Genomic DNA, 16,962 nt, shown 5'->3' with positions numbered 1-16,962 from the left:
GCCCGGAGAGAGCCTAACTAGAGACCCTGGTGCTCCTCCTGACTGTCTTCCTGAGTTTGAAGTTCTCTGAGATTCCTGAGGAAAGAACAGCCTGGAAGGCAGAATTATTTTGATGACCCAAGATTCTAACTGCAACAACCACAGGTTTGAGTGGGTTTCTCTAACCCTTTCTAATTGTAGCTCAAAAAAGTTCGTAGGCCACAACCCCATCCCCAGGACTGCCAGGGCTTGGGAAGTTTCTAGAGGACAATCAAAGATGCTTTGAGTAAGGACACGTCATGTTACGGACAACAGATTCACAGTGCAATACAATCTGATAGCCTCCAAGCAGAGACAGAACTGAGCTCCACTTTTTTCTCTTTTCTTTACATGCTTTGGCCCAATTTTTAAATTAGAGCAATACAACTGTCCTTCCTTCTCTGTCCATCTACTCTCAAATTTGCTTTTCATACTTACGCATTTTATAGCCTTTGACGGTGCAGGCCAGGCTGAAAGCTTGGATCAACCAGCAACTATTTTGAACCAATTTTTCAATGTATCCACATGCTCCTATCTGAAAAAACAAATGGGGAAGGCAAATTCTGAAACTCTGCACCCAGAGAAAGAGGTTGATGGCTTGTGATCCCAACATGTGCAAGAATTCACAAAGTCTCAGTGCCAATGACTGTGGAAAGTGCCAACAGAACCTAAAAGTTCAGTCACCATGGGGCAGTGCAACTGATGCTTCAGGAGAACCATCATTTCCTGAGGGAAATGAAACCCAATGAGCAAAGGAGGAGCTTTAGCGTGAAATTTCCTGCACTTGGAGTACCCTTTTTTTCTAAGAGGAAATCTGGACTATTGTAGGAACCAGCTCAACTCTGTGATAGCAAATGGGTGAGCACTGAATCCCAGGACTTTGATTTTGATAGAGCTGCTTTCTCACAAGTCACATATATTAAACCTATGCTATTTGCCAGGAGATCATCACAAACATAAGCAGCATGATATATAGTCCTTAGAATAGGAACAGAGTATGTGCTTTGAGGCTTTTTTTGGCCAATTCTCTGGGTAAAGAAATCTTCTTTTTGATTTGCATGTGGTTGTCTGATAATAACGATTTCCTGTCACAGTTATGTTAAGTTCACAACCTGAGAGGGAACAGGTTTAAACAAACATTAATCATTGCAAGCTAACACATAAAGGTGATGGCTGAGTCGTGTTTATTTCCTGGGAACATGTGAGGTAGGAGGATATAATTAGGATTTGCTCCTAAATCAGCAGTTAGCCAGCACGAGTACCTGACCATCAGAACATGCTTTCTGAACTAATATTTCAGTCCTACGGAGCCAGGCTTTGGCTCAGCTTCTCTTGGTTGGGAATATCCTTCCCGCTTTGTCTCCCAGGACACCTCTGAGTCTATCTCTCAAGTCTCTGATGGGTTCAAAGGGCATCACCTCCAAGAAGCCTGTTCCCAACTCATTAGGCAAGATATTACATATTCGGTAACCCTTTTGTTTTTCTAAAATTTGTGATAATTAGCATTAACAGATCATATTATGATTATTTATAGGTAGGTTTATCTTCCCTTTTAGGATGAAGAGTTCCTTGAGAGTAAAACCTGGGTACTAGCTAGCTCTTTGAGACATGAAACTGCAAAGAACAGTTCTGCAATATAGTTTTACACAGGGAATGAATGAATGAATGGACTTTGTAGCCATACATTTTCCAGGAATGGCTGTAGGGATCAGCTTCTGGGAACGGATTTTTCACCATCAGACTGACTTTAGAATGAAATGCCATTCTGTTGTGCTGTCTCATACCCTCTCCAACAATTCTCAATACTATCCCAAATGTAAATAAATATTAGTGGGGTAAAATTGATGAATAAAAGTCACTTTTACTATCAACTAGAAAATTAACATTTCAACGGAGTGTAGACAAAATAAATTATCCAAATACACATTCATGGTTACATAGACTTGACTTTCCAAGGCCTCTAAACAGAGCAATGGATGTGCCAAGGAAAAAAAAAAAACCAAATGCTTTCACAGTTGAATTGCCTGGTGAGCTCATCTTTAAGTAGCTAGGAAGGGCAGAGGCAGGAAATCCTTACATCTCTGTGCTCCTAATGCACTATCACTTATAGCCTGTGAGTAGTGGGCACAAGGACTAACTTTAAGTCAGGGCCAGCTACAGATGGATTAACTCCTTCAGCTCAGGAAAAGTTGTTGCTTAATATCCTGAAACAATAAATAACTTAAATGCTGTCCTTGTGGCCCAAAAGATCTCCTATGACTCTGAGATGATAGTAGGGAGTTTGAGTTACCTACCAGGTCAGGGAAAAAGCTGTGTCCTGGAACATGGGAATCTAAGAGCGGGGCAGCCGAACTCTAGCGGAGGGAGGTGGCTTTGCCTCAGCCCTCTGCTATCTTAGCTCTGCCCAGGTCAGGGCATCTGTGCTCAGAGGCAACTGGGAAGCTGTTTTCTCTGTGTTTACCACACCTCATGGGTACTTAAAACATCCACGCATTCAACAGCGTATACCATCTCATGCCTTCTCCCCCCCCCAGTGTTATAGAGAAGCGTGCTCATTTTATTTCATACTTCCACAGCTCTTTCCAGGTAAGAGGGTTGCTTTAACCCAATGTGATATGACTCTGAAGAGCTTCAATGACTGACTCAACTTGTAAAAGGGCCATTTGGTAGGACAAACTATGAGTGATGACAAATTATTTCTCAGAAGGGATAGGATTTTAATAAATAACTACATTTTAGAATTTATTCCTATGAATACACATCTTCTTGTCATGTGACCTTGAGATGGTGGAAATGAGCAAAAAGGATTCTGCTTAAGATGGCAAGACAAAGAGTAATAAATGGTCATTTGAATTCTGAGTTTGCAGCATCTTATTTGGGGCTTTTAAGAGAGCAGTGTGATGAGCAATGGGCTTTTAATAACCACTGAATGGACTGTTTACTCTCGCACTCAAACCACAAATGTGTTATACGGTGGGAGCCACTTACTGACAGTATGTTTTTCATTGTAATCACAAAAACGTTGTATGCAATCAGCCAGTCCCAATAGCGCAGGATGCTCTTGATGGGTTTCAACAGCAAATTGCCCCCAAAAAGCAGGAAATAGAAGCAGGCCACCAAGTAACCCATGCAAAAGATGCTGATCCTGGTGGTCCCAGTGATGAAGATGATCGTGAGGACGAACCAGAAGAGGTAGCTGAAGATGATTACTTTGGACATGTCTAAGTACGACCTGGAAGACAAAACGGAACCATCAGAGGGCAACGGCCCACTCATACAAAAATATCGAGTCAGGAGATCCTCCTTTAACAGGGGAAAAATTCATACCCCACTTGTGACTCTCTCTGACAGCGCTACGCAAGTCACACTGTGAGCGCTGTGTTCATCCTTCATCTAACACTGCCTGGTCTATAGGAAATCCTAACCTAGTCACTCACGGACCAGCAGGTAAGTTTGTGAAAACACTGTGTGCATGTTTATCATCAGCGTATTTGGGCCAAATTTCCCACAAACAGCAAGATTTTCTGCCTACTACCTGAGTACTCAAAAGCTGTCCCCACGTTGCTACAGAGGCACGGATCCCAGTGCGGCAGGGGTTCTAAGATGCAGATGCCTCCTGGAGCAAGGGAATGGGGAAGAACGGCTCCCTTTCGAGGAACTAGAAATGAATAGGTTCAAACAAACCCACGTTACAGACTGGAGATGAAATGTCTCCCTGGGGATGAGAAGTAACTCGTCGCAGTGACAGTGTGGGGGGGAGGGGGGCGTGGGAGGTTTGGAGGATCTTTCCAATACCCTGTCTTTGCATGTCCCTGGGTGGAGTCAGGATGCCTATTTGGGAGCCACTCCTCCCCTATGACCTTCCTGACGGAAGGCGAGACCGCATTCAGGCTCAGTCCATAAACTGCAGCTGCTGGAGTCTCCCTCTGGGGTCACGGAGACCCCGGGGCAGCGGTACCCACAGGCCAAGTCCCATCTGTATTTGCTTAATTAGAGTTTCTTTGTTTTGGAGATTTTGCTTTGACTGTTCCACATCCCAGGTTTGGGGAGAAGCACAGGAGAACCGATTCTGGGTGAGTTATTTGACTAAGGAGTTACTTTGTAAGAGTTAATAAGTATCTCTTGATAAAATATGCACTACAGTATCCAGCATGGTTGGGAGGTGAGTTGTGCCTTAAAGGTACATTGTCAGATAAGTGAACCTTCGAACTTTACTCTTTCTAGAGTAAAATACTCAATACTTTTAAATGTTTTTACAGAATACTTTTCTAAAATATATCACACCCTTCCTTGACTTCGTACGCAAAGGAGAGTGAATAAAACGTCAGTATTTCTCAGTCTCCCAGGATCACCAGAGTTAGTGATTCAGTGTAGCCATAATATGGGAACACGTGTGTGGTCTGAAGTCAGTAGAATTGGGCTGCTGGCATTTTTGAGTGTGTGTGTATACGTGTGTGCAAGCACATGTGCGTGTTAGTGCACCGTGTGCTTTCTATAAATTTCCCTTCCTTGCCTGCAGTTGTTAATTCCTGCTCTGGAGCCCCGGCCCCACTGCTCAGCACTTAACCTGTGTAGGTTTGAAAATCATAAACCTAAACTTGTGAGAATAGCATGGGAAACACTAGTAACACCAGCCTCAAGGCCCCCTGGGCAGGTGAGCGAGCCCTCGGGGCTTGTACCTAGGACTGGAGGCCCCTGAACAGCCCGCGGGCGCCCTGGCTGCTCCGCAGAGCCGCTGGGAGCATGCAGCCGCAGAGAGGGCCTGTGGGACAACGGGCGGTGTCACAGCAGAGCCGTCACCCGCTTCCTGCTCACGGCTGTGGTAGTTCCCAGGTGACCCCTGAGGGGTCGCTTTTCTGACAGTCCTAATTGAGAAACAGATCTAAAATCCTGAAATAATTCTATTTAAAAAAGATACAGCTTTAAAAATCAGTGGTGCAAAAAAGCTTTCCAGTGGGTATGTGGTTTTCCCTTCATACAGTGTAGGGTTGAGTATGTATTTTTCTCCCTTTGCTTTAGGGAAAAGGGCGAGCTGGACTGATTTTTCTCTTAGGACCACAGAGAAGAGGTAAAAACAGAAATCTTGCTGTGTTTAGTATGGTCCTCAATTCATGAAAGAATCTTCCAGTCTACATAGCACAGCATCAAAGCAAACTCACGGACTATTTACTCAGTGTATATGGAGCCTCCTACGCTGCCGAGAGGCGCGGATGCTTCCACACCACGCAGTCTTTGCAGCTGCAGTGACCGGGTTCAAACCCTTGCTCAGTTTCCTCATCCACGAAGGAGGGAGGGTAATATTCCCACTCAGAGGGCAGTCACTGGGGTGAAATGCTGCATCCACGCAGAGCGCCCGAAACACAGCCTGCACAGAGGAAGCCCCCAGTGGCCGCCGGCTGTTAACCCTGTGATGTGCACTGGAGGCCAACAGTTCATATGGCTGGGGAATGGCGACAAGTACAAAAATAAGTGAGAAGTGGATTCTGCCCTAAGTTGCCTATCCCTTAGACTGAGGGGGTAAGATAGGTTCTTAAAATAATACCGTGCAAATACCATGCTCTAGGAGGTCAGAATCAGAGAGCTAATTTCAGTGGGGAGTCCCATTGGCTTGTACAAAACAGCCTTCTCTACACTGTGCATGAATGTGCATGAATGTGCAGCCACTCACCAGATCCTCACAGCAGTACTAGAAGATGGATGCTAACTAGGGAGGATCAGAGAGGTTTGGTAATTACTCCAAAGACAAACGGCTGGTAAAGGAGACATAAAAAATCAGACCCATTTGTCAGACTCCTACTGCTGGTGGTTGAATTGAGTCTTAAAGGCGCTACAGGACTGCAGAGCTGGCTGGAGAGGCAGATGGCAGTGCCCTCCACAAAGTGGGCGTCAGACGAATAAACGATGAGGACTTAGGAACCCAGAGCAGGCAGAAGGAACGCACAGCAAGAAATGTAGTTTGGTTTAAACATGAACTCTGAGGAGGGGATGAGCAGACTGCCAAGATCAGCTGTCACCAGACTGCAGAGGGCAGTGGAGGGCAGAAATGGTGCTAGGAAGGGAGCCCACACACAGCCACGGAGGGGACCGCTCAAGAGAGAGCGCCAGCACAGGGTGGGCTGTGGGGACCAGTCCTCCTCGGTGTCCACTGAATATGGGGATAAGGAGGAAGGACGGAGGATGAGGGGACGAGGAGGAGGGATGAGGACGGGAGGAGAGACAGAGGGTAAAGATGAGGGATCTCTGCTGGATTGCCGGGAAGCAGTATTATGGGCACGAAGTCAGTTGTGTATGAAGAAGAGGAGGGAAACTGAGGCCAAAAAATTTGGTTAATGCTGGAAAATACAGAAGCAGAACTCTCATTCAGAGTCTCGGCTTCTAGACTACTGAGCCGCCTGTCTGCATTTATTGCTTAGCGTGTACAACCAGCTGATCAGTTTCCCAAGACTAGCAGAGAGAAACTGGAAGTAGAGGTCGATACTCTAAGTGAGATACACACACCAAAGTGGCTTTGAAACCTGTGCAACCGTTACCTGCAGTGAATGAAGTCTGGTACAGGGTTATGCTGGCTGAAAGAGGCTGCATCAAGGTTCATGCAAATCTCGACATTGTCTCCCGCCATGATTCGCACTGCAGCCTTATTTTCATCCTCAAAAATTTGCCTTTGTAAGGAGGCACACAGAAGCAGCATGAAGTCATCTGGCAAGACAGAGAGAGAATTAAACCACCTTCTCATCTTCTGGGTTTACACAATGTAAAAAAGAGTCCTCACATGGTATGAGCTCCTAAGGGAGTCGTGTTCCCAAAGTTCATAGGGCAATTCTTCCCGGATTCCAATGTCGGGGCCAAGTCCACCTTCCCCACCATGGGTGATGCAGGAGGGACCACAGACATCCTGGTGCTCCTAGTGTGAGAGCCCCTGGATTCTGTCTGCACAGTGGTGACTGAAAGTATCAGGTGCAATTGCCAGTCTCCAGGACTCGCTTATATGATAATGTTTATTTGCATTTACCTCCCACCAAAGTTCTGAGGAGGCCCTTTGAGCACTTTCCCCACTAAAGCCTCTTCCCAGAGCAGACACCGCAGTGAAGGCTTGGTGAGGGCAGGGGGAGATGGTGGGGTGATCGTGGGAGCAGAGAGTCTGGTGGAGCTGTCCTCGCGTCCGACTGCCCAGAACAGGCCTTACGTAGTCCACCAGCCGAGCTGGCAGCCTCCAGCACCACGTGGCTTCATTGTTTTTTAAATTAAACCTGAATTCAGCACAATCACTCCCTGGTTTTCAGAGCACCCAGCACACTCTATAGGTGGGGCTGCTGCAACCGGTGGATCATTAGCCTGCCCTCGGCAGGGCTGGGGGCTGCAGCCCAGCTCTAGAGCATCTGCAGTTTAGGCAGTATCTTCTTCGCCGACACAGGCTTATCTGTAGGTTCAGTCTGTCTATGGTGGCAACCAGAAACAACTGCTTCACAGAATACAAGGCCTGCCTCTCCAGTCTGCCTTCTAGAAGGTGGGTGTGTAGAGGTATGTGAGGGGAGCGGAGGGTGGGTGTGTGTTGGGAGGTGAAATTATGAAAGTGAATACGGTATTTCCAATGTTTATTTATTAATTTGGCAAATGTAATAGAGCAAGAAGAAGCCATTAACGACTTGTGATGCTAACGCATCAAGATAAGCCTTTGCGTGGTCAGAAAGTGCGGTGAGGAAGCAGAGGGGCTAAAGCACAGCACACGAAGACGAATTAGCAAATGCAGCAGCACCAGCAGCGCCCCGCGGCCCTGGGGCCGCAGCACTTACAGACGAGAAACACGGGGTTGGGCCGCACAATGAAGTCTGGGAAGTACAGCCACTTAATGATGTTGTCGTTGAAGCTGGCACCCTTGAATCTCCACGGGTAATCTGCAGGGAGGGGAGTGGTGGAGAGCAAGATCAATACCCTTGTTCACTGCCCTTCGCTTGATCGCCCACGCTGGAGGGGCTGGGGGTAAGAGCAGCTGGCTCCGGGAGGAAGCCGCTCACCTCTGCAAGGGGCTGGAGGGATGCCGATGCAGATGAAGTACTGGAACGTGATGATGCAGGCCAGGAAGCAGCAGTACTTGGGCCAGATCTCCGCAATGGCTTTTCTTCTGCGTCGATATAAGACAGCGATCAACCAGCAGGCGTGAATCATGGCATAGAAGTCCATTCGCTGCCCAATGACGTTCACTGACATTAGGAAACAGGTCTGCATGAGGAGGAAAAGAGGCACAAAAATTGAGTTTCAGGGAAGGGGAGTGGCGTCAGCTGTCAGCCCTGAGGGCAGGTCTCTGCTTATGTTTGCCAAGTCTTGCCTCTTTCGGGTGTCTTTCGTTGTGAGGACAGCAATACTGTACAAATGACTAGGTCACTAAGAACCACTTCAGATGGTGCTGAGAACTCCAGCTACGATCTCTTCATGAAACATCAGTGTTCCAAATATACTCTATTAAAGGGCGGGCTCCACCACGCCATTGCACGTCCTAACAGTCCATTTGGCTAAGGTTACACTTTCGGAATGCATAAAACAGAAAGAAGATTAGCAACATTTTATTCTTAATAGGAAACCAGTTAAAATGTCAAGTAATAACCACGCATCCGTAAGATCACAGAGATGCAGAGTGGCCCAGTTCACCACTGCAGAGCGGGGGCGATGGCACCTGGTCTTGGAAGACTGTCAACCAGGCCAGGTTAACCCTTCAGGGCTCTCCTCCCGCTGATCCCGAGAAGACAGAAATCACAGCATGGAGATGCACAGTGAAGCTCCTGTGGCCAACTGACCAAAAGCAGCTACTGGAATTTTCACAGAAATGAGAAAGAAAACACATCAACAAGGAAACTTACCTCTAGGCCAAACTTGTAGAAGAAGTAATTTATGAAATACTTGGCACAATTAATAAGTCCATCATCTAGATGGAGCCTTGTAATGTCGTGAAAGATGGTTTTAGACACGGGGGCTGTGAGATTGTTCCGACCTCGATAGTATTCCTGATGGCGGTAAATTGTAACCTCGAAGGCCAGAATGGCCAGCATCAGGAGGTTATTCTACGAAGCAAGAGAACATAGTTGTGTGAAGCCAAAAGCTTTAGGACACGGTAATTTTAAGCAATCCTCATAATAAATCATTTTATTCCATTCTTGATGTCTAAAAGGACAATGCTTTATAAAAATCCCTCCTCTATAAAATATGAGCCTTGAATTCACTTCCTTGTTCACTTTCTCTGTTCTAAGATAACAAGGGTAGAGTTATCTCCACTATGCAAGTCTGGCTCATTTCTATGATTACAGGGTCTGGAATCTCCAGACAAAAGACTGGTGATGCATGTTCCTATTTCTGTACTGGGCAGCTGTGTCCAGTGACTTTGGGAGAATGGGCCAGCCTATGTGCAACTAGAAGGACAAAACACTTCTACAGCATTCTACAAGGACACCCGTGCAAAGAGACTAAGCTGGAAGTGTGGGATCCACGTTAGAGGGGAAATTTTTGTACACCTCCAAAATCTGGCTAGAGAGCATGCTGAGGACAATAAAATAATAATAGTAATAGTGAGGATAATAAACTTGTTAACATTTATGGAACCATATGGACCAGACACTATTCTAATCACCCTTTTCAAATATAAGTTTGTTTCATCCTTATAACAGCTCTTTATGCTAGATACTATTTGTACATTACAAATGATATCTGCCATATGAGGAAAAACTAGAAAGCTACACGGCCAAAGAAAAATGAGACACTTAATACATTTAAAAATTCCTGGTGTTGAGCATAAATCTTTTATTTTTAAGTGCATTGTCAGAATAATATTATTAAGACTGCTCAGATTATCCATCAAAGTACAGTGTGGAATACCTGAAGTATATTGCTTTCATTATGTTTGTTACAACTGTTTGCAGAGTTCCTTCTTCAAAGATATGCTCTTTTTATTTGATTACCTCTAAATGTAACGTATGCTCTTTATTAAAATTTGTAGAGAAACAAAATTTAGACAGCAGAAATTTCTTGTAATGCTAAACCTACTTCTCAGAAATAATCACTACTGACCATTTGGAGTATTTTACTCAATTTTTTTCCTCTGTGTCTAAAAGAGATCATACTATGCACGGCATTTGAAATTTGCTTTTTTCAAAATAAAATAATACATTTAGGGCATCTTTCAATGTCTGATATTATCAATCTACGTCAATCTTTTAGTGGGTCTATAATGTTCCAGTTAATATATTTGTCATACTTTATTCAATTAATCTCAAACTACTTGATCAGTTTCTTTTCAGCACAATGCAATACTGATTTAGTCATTTGTTTCGAAGGTGATTCCAAATGTCACGTAAGAAGCTGAGGTTCCCTCCAACGTGATATTAGGGGTCTCAAGGAATGGATTCCAGACAGCAACTGTGCAGGGGCACAAACTAAGCTTGATGAAGACTTTACCCTCAGGTAGACCAGCAAAGGGGAGGACTTCCTCAGGCCAACCCACTCTGTCGGGTCAATAGGAGCGTTGTAGAGCAGTGACTTGTTCAACTGCTGGAGGGGGACATTCGTTTGGTTTTCATTTGGCTGAAAAGAAGAGAAAAGGGAGTAAAAAATGGCTCCATGGATTAGAAGAGTTCAGATTATTCTCCTTGAGCTTTGAGCAAATGGACATGGGAGGGGATGGGAAGGTGGAATCTCAGCATGAGAAGAGACTCGTGACTTAAGGGTGAGACTAGTGGCTTAAAGGCCAGAGAGAACATGCTTGCAGAGGCAGGATCCCCCCTATCTGCCTCACTTGGCTAAAGGCCAGTCAAGGAGCTTCCCCATCTGAGGCTCACCAAGGAACAGTTAACAGAAAAGTTCTCAGGCTTAATGGTTTGCAGCTGGTACAACATTTTGCAGACGATGATCACACACGTCCAGACAGTGCAGACACTTGAAGCCAGACGGCGTAGCTTGGCGTATGGCAGAGCAAAAGCCCAAGAAATCAAAAATACATAGTTGAACAGAGACACCTGAAAACATAAAATGAGAAATGGGCACAAGAATACATAACACAGCATAACACCCACAAAATGTGGCAACTTGGTTTATTCAGTGCAGCTCAGTTCGGCAAAGGCTGACTGAGTTCCTCACGTGTGCAAGGCATTGCTCTAGTGTAGGGGTACTAAGATAGGTCTTGGGTGGCGGACAGATGTATAACCAGATGATGTCAATATAACGTAGCATTGGCTAAACTAGAGATGTGAACAGGCTCCTGTGAGATTATCCAGAAGGGTGCTTGTCCCAATCTGGAGCTTCCAGCAGCAGTTCCTGGAAGACACGTTGTCTGGTCTGAGGCTTGAAGGATGCATAAAGTTATCCAGGCCAAGAAAGGTGAAAAGTGCATTCCAGGTAAAGGATATGAGAAAAGACAGGAAAGGAGGAAGTAGAGTGGTGGGAAGAGGTGACCCCCAACAATTAGCAATTCTAGAGTTGAAAGCAGTGAACTGCAGAAGCAAGTGTGGCTGGAGATGCAGCTGGGAGCCACATTGTGGTGGACCCCTTTAAATCATGCTATGGCCCATGAGCCCCTTCTGCAGAAAATTGAGAGCCACTGAAGGGATTTACACTGGGAAATCTTAAAGAAAGATTGGCATTTTATTTAGGTAAGTGTCATGAAGAATGGAGGTGCACCAATGGGGGTTAGACCAGAGGTCAGGGGGCCAGTTCCCAGGTGCTGCAATGACCTAGCAGCTCAATGACAAGGGCCCCAGCTCGGGCAGTAGGGCAGAGATCGGGGGAACCGTGGATTGGAGATGGGAAGCAAAAATAGCAGGATTTGGTGACTGGCTTGGAAGTGGGGAGTGGTAAGGGAGACAGTGTAAGGAATGCCTCCCAGGTTTCTGGCTTGGGAGCCAGAGCCTTGAGCGGATGACAGGGCCACTACTGCGATAGGATCTGGATTCAGGGCAGGTGCCCAGAGGGAAGGCAATGACTTCAACTGGGTTTAGACTGTGTGTGTTTGTTGATCAGATGAAGTGTCCAGTCACTTCTGACAGTTCTCCATAGCTAACAGTTCATTGAACGGTATAGAAGCACCACCATCTTCTTCAGCCATGGAAAATGTCCATTTATTCTACATAGTGTTAAAAGAATATCCTAGGAAGATTTAATATTATCAGGTGCAAATAACAGCATGCACTCAACTGATAAAATTGAACATGTAGCACGTGCTACACACTGTGGGCTGTAAGAGGCACAGGTGCCTGTTTGGCCTACAAAAACTATAAACACGAAACGTGGACACTCCAGGGCAGGATTTAGTTCTGCCATTTGTTACCTTTCTACTCTTCTACTTAATTGCTTGTCACTGTCCAAGGCAAGGAACCTCTCTGAGAATTAAGTGCTGAAATATTAGGGTAGTAAGAGCTGCCTTATGGAATTAATTGAGGATGAAAGAAATACTGTACAGGGAAGTACCCTGTAAACTATAAAGCACTCACAAGCACATATTTTGGTTAGCTGGGTGAATTCTCCTCCTCAGTCATTGGCAAGTGTCATGCTAATTGGCATGTTAAAAAGCAACTCCCATTAAAGATATTCTGAAATTAAGTCTCTTTGTTATGTCTTTTATTATGTATGTAAGGCAGTGAGTATAAAAACAGTACAATAAATTTACATAGAACTTTCAGTTTTTTGAGTGATAGAGAAAGAGAAGAAAAGATAATATCTTTTATCAAGTCCAAACTAGGTTCAAGATGACATATCCCAAGTGGATCCTTCCCCTCCAGAAATACTGGGGCAGCGCTGGTGAGAGCTGCATGAAGAGCCTGGCCATATGATGGAGGACGAGCCCTGCCGGCCTGGGCTGGGCCAAGGCGCACGGGGCCGCACAGATGGTCCTCTCAGCCAGGGTCAGGGAAGGTTGCCTAGAGTACCTGCCATGCAGACAGGAGTGAGCCAGGCAGAGGGACTGCAGGTCCAAGGCCCTACAGGCAAGGGACAGCATGGTGTGGACATCCTTGGGGCAGCTAGAGGCCAACATGAGAGCACTATGATCTGAGTCCATTTGGAGGACTCTGAAATCCACCAAGTGGTCAGGGTGTCTGGGAAGGAAATGGCGAAGTGGTCCAGGGCCAGATGATAAGGGTCTTATATCATGGGATTGTGAGGATGAGAGAGCTGTTGAAAGTTTTCAAGTAGAGGATTATCATGATCATATTTACACTCTGGGAAGATGATTCTGGCCACATGATGGAATACATATTGGAAGAAGGAAAAATTTTCTCCTTCCAGCAGACCTGGGAATCTGTTAGAGTGCTCTAAAAGGAAACGAAGTAGAGGTGGGAGCTTAGTTTTAGAGATATTTAGGTAAAGGTGCTTTGCGGACATGCAAGAAGTGAGGTCATGTTCAGATGCCCAGGTCTGCAGCTCAAAGAGAGGACTGGACCGATGATACAGACTTCTGACCCACAGCGTGTGGACCGCAAGTAAACCACAGGAGAGGAGGAGGGCACCCATGGAGGGTCTGGAATCACAAAAGGGGCTGTGGATAGAACTGGAGAACCCTGGAGAGGAGCTGGCAGAGGAGCAGCAGCCCAGGAATGAGAAGAAAAGCGAGGACCCTGGCAGCAGAGGGCCAGAAGCGCGTGCTGACCTGGGAACAAATGCTCACATCACCGACATCCAACGTCGGAGAGACTCAAGTAAGATAAGGACTGAAAAACCTCCGTGAGGTGGGCATTCTTACTTTCATCATTCTACAAATAGGAAAACTGGCGCTCAGACAAGAGTGACACTTCGTTCCATGCAAACATGGCTCATGAGGGTCTCATCATTTCGCTGATGACAGAAATCTTGTGGAATGCACATTAAAATCAAAGAGACAAATACCTGGGCCCCAACCAATACCTGATGTTTGGGGATTTCTAGGGAAATACCTGGTCGTCCACGTATATAACAAGTGACCAGGTGATTCTTATTATTCTTGAGGTTACTATCTTAAGAGAGGAGCCTCTGGGCACTGTGGCTCCCCGGCCTCCCTCTCTCCCTCAGAGCACCCACAGCTTCAATGTTCACCCACCCTGTGCAACCACTCACAGGAGTGCCCCCTCCTTGTGCACCCAGAGCTTCCTGGGGACACCTCTAACCCAGCTCTTCAAGTGTCTTTTGCTTTTATTTACCAGCCATGGCCATCACACTGCGAGCTGAGACAGGACCTGTGTCTGTCATGCTCGCATGCTGGCACCAAGCACAGTGGAAGCATTCAGTTGATTGTAATTTATGGCAAGTACATGATAAAGGCTAAATGAATGCTCAGCGAGAGAGAAAGTTGTAATAATAATGAAACAGCAACTGATTTCTAGGAGAAATCTCAAGTTCGCAGAGTTCTTCTGTTTACTTCCTTCCCTCAGTCAGTATTTATTGGGCTTCCACAATTGGCCAGCCCTCTGGGAGTTTCTGAGGATACTGAAAGAAATGAGGCATGACCTCCTTCCTCAAGGAATAACGTGATCTCACAGAGCTCTCTAGGAAGCTTTTGAAATTAGAAACATAGCTGCATATAAAAAAGGAGAAGAGAATGTTACATATACTTTTAAATCTAGGTCATTCCAAAGTGGCGTTGCTCTGAGTAACACATGCCGACATAAGAGAAAGGTTTCTGTGACAAATTCTTCCCCAGTAGGCTCCTCTTCCTCAGATGCCCAGGACGATAACCTTTGAAAGGTTTAATATTTTCGGAAGAAATCACCCTGAATGTTTGTGAAAACAAGCACCCTTCCTTAGGGCCTTGGATGGGGATGGTTTGAACCCAAAGCAGGTGGCCACACCTCTTAAGATTTAACTGCGGATATTACTTTGTTCTCATTTTGCCCTTTATTGATCAGCAATTTTTGAGAAAGGATATTTCTTGTGTTAATCAAAATTAATAAGCTATTAATGGCAAATATATGTAGCACCTGCCCTTGCTGACGGGCTTCTCCAGTTGGGGATGAGTCAAGCCTCCAAAGCACAGAGGCCCCTGCAGGTATAAATCAGCAGCTGAGAGGTGCACAACCTTGGGGGCTGCTGGTCCTGGGTGAACAGTGTCCCCGGAACTGTGCAACACAGGCACCCTGATGCGAACGGCGGCACGTGCGCCTTTGTTATAATCAGATAAAATTCAGACACGTTACACACTGGATTGGCATATGGCTCCTTCCAGGAACCAAACACAAGAGTCAGTGCTTGTCTCTCTTCCCCTACTGTACTGGGTAGAGAAAGGGGTCAAATCGAAGTGCCGTGAGGCACCAGGTTAGAAGAGACGGAGATAGAAGCTTCCACAACGAGGTGCTAGCCACCCATGTGGAAAGTTCAAAACAGTTCATCAGAAACCATTTAGGGGTCTTTAAAGTCCTCCAGGAGGATACAAATGAGTCAAGACAGTGAGGATTACAGGAGGGAGCGCGAAGTGATTTCTTCATAGAGAGGTGCTTCTGTCTATCCCCACCACAAGACAATGGGGTGGGGAGAAAGGGATGCAACATTCTCCACCCAAAGCCCCAAGTGAGGAGCTTCAAGTAGGACCACTCAGAGATCTCAGCGTGTGCATCCTGGAGTTTGGGCACAGAGTTTGTGTACTGGTGTGCAACTTCTACCCAGAAAATCCAGCTGGCAAGGAGACCTCGGCCGCTGTGGTGGCAGAACACAGTGGGCGGCTTCACTGGGATCCAGGAGCTCCAGTAGGACAGAGGCTGTGTAAATGTTGCCCTTGGACCTGATGTGGGAGGCAGAGAGCCTCAGAAGCTCTTCTGAGTACTGCTCAAGGGGACTGCCTGCCAGGGTGATGGGGCTTCACCAGAAAGGGTCCAGGAGGAGCGGATGCTGGGAACCCAGGGCTGCCTGATGGGTCACAGCCCCAGAGGTGCTGCTGGGGCCCCTGAAGAGGAGCCTCCATGAGACAAAGGTAGGTTTAATCGGCTGCCAGCCCAGAGTGTGAGGCCATCCTATGATAGCAAAAGTCAAATCAGAATATCCCCCATTCTCACCTCACCCACTCGCCGGGAGTCTGGTAACAGACGTTAGTTCACTGGAGCAGGGGAGGCAGGGAAGGGAGATAAATGGGAGAAAGAAAGAAGCAGCCAGAAGAGGACATGGTTCTAGCTGGGTAAGAGAGCAGAGTTTTGATTCTTTCCTGTGGCTGGACAATTTTAATTAATGAAGTGAGCTTTTGCTTGCTATTTACGGTAACTAGAGGACTTTCCATGTCCTAGGAATGATAAGAAAGTGTTTTGCACTCAGGAGCATGGAGAAAAGTTTCCCTCTGGAATACATTTTACAGCGACAGTAGAGACCTGAAATAAAGTTGTTTTTATAATTACGCCCCACATGTTCCGATCACTCAGTGCTCCAAGGACGTTAATAAGAGTTAGCTGTGAACATGTTGACTGGAGTCCAGAGTCCAAAGTCAGTGTAGGGAGGGGACAGACCTCAGTGGTGACAGGATCCGAGGATCCTGCAGTAACTCCCGCTTGGGTGAGGAAACCTTTTCGGTGCGTGGGATGACATCATATGGAACTCGGGGGATACACATGGGGGTGAAACCATCGTACAACAATGGGATTCCGGCAGATGCAAGTAGCAGCAGGAGCACAATTGCTCTGATTCATGAGTCTCTGACATGCTTTAAAGTTATAGAGGAGAGAGTTGGAATTAGGAATGAAAATTCCAGAAGTCTGCACAATGTGTGGATCATAGAGAAGGAATTGCTCATATGCGATCAAAAGCCATTTTTCTAATAGTGTAATAGGATGAATAGGTCATGAGACTTTACTGTCTTGACAGCCTATTAACAAGATATTCTCGAGGCTCATTAAAGATGATTTTAAAAAAACTATGTCTGCCTTTTGTTTAGGATTTGTAAGAGAGTGGTGTCACTGAACACCTCTTTGTCTTTCTGAACTCTTTAGGATGGATCACTGAGAGTGGACTTTCTGTGCC

At 46.0% G+C, this 16,962-nt stretch overlaps 1 protein-coding gene across 5 annotated transcripts in view; it reads right to left on the bottom strand.

Annotated features, from left to right (window-relative positions):
* PIEZO2 (piezo type mechanosensitive ion channel component 2) overlaps positions 1–16,962 on the bottom strand; it is a 427,346-nt gene that overhangs the window by 66,911 nt on the left and 343,473 nt on the right. For all 5 annotated transcript variants that reach the window (XR_011504549.1, XM_070513541.1, XM_070513542.1 and 2 more), the window contains 8 exons: positions 10,839–11,015; positions 10,459–10,584; positions 8,871–9,071; positions 8,031–8,235; positions 7,809–7,910; positions 6,549–6,714; positions 3,007–3,250; positions 457–553 (listed from right to left, as the gene is read on the bottom strand). Coding sequence is in view for 4 of the 5 variants with exons in the window: in XM_070513541.1 (XP_070369642.1) it covers positions 457–553; positions 3,007–3,250; positions 6,549–6,714; positions 7,809–7,910; positions 8,031–8,235; positions 8,871–9,071; positions 10,459–10,584; positions 10,839–11,015 (1,318 nt within the window). In the remaining variant the exon portion in view is untranslated. The remainder of the gene's footprint in view (positions 1–456; positions 554–3,006; positions 3,251–6,548; positions 6,715–7,808; positions 7,911–8,030; positions 8,236–8,870; positions 9,072–10,458; positions 10,585–10,838; positions 11,016–16,962) is intronic.

This window comes from Equus asinus, chromosome 7 (assembly GCF_041296235.1).
Source record: "Equus asinus isolate D_3611 breed Donkey chromosome 7, EquAss-T2T_v2, whole genome shotgun sequence".
Classification (NCBI taxonomy): Eukaryota; Metazoa; Chordata; class Mammalia; order Perissodactyla; family Equidae; genus Equus; species Equus asinus.
Note: the sequence above shows the minus strand (reverse complement) of the source record. Positions and strands in the feature narration are given on the sequence as shown.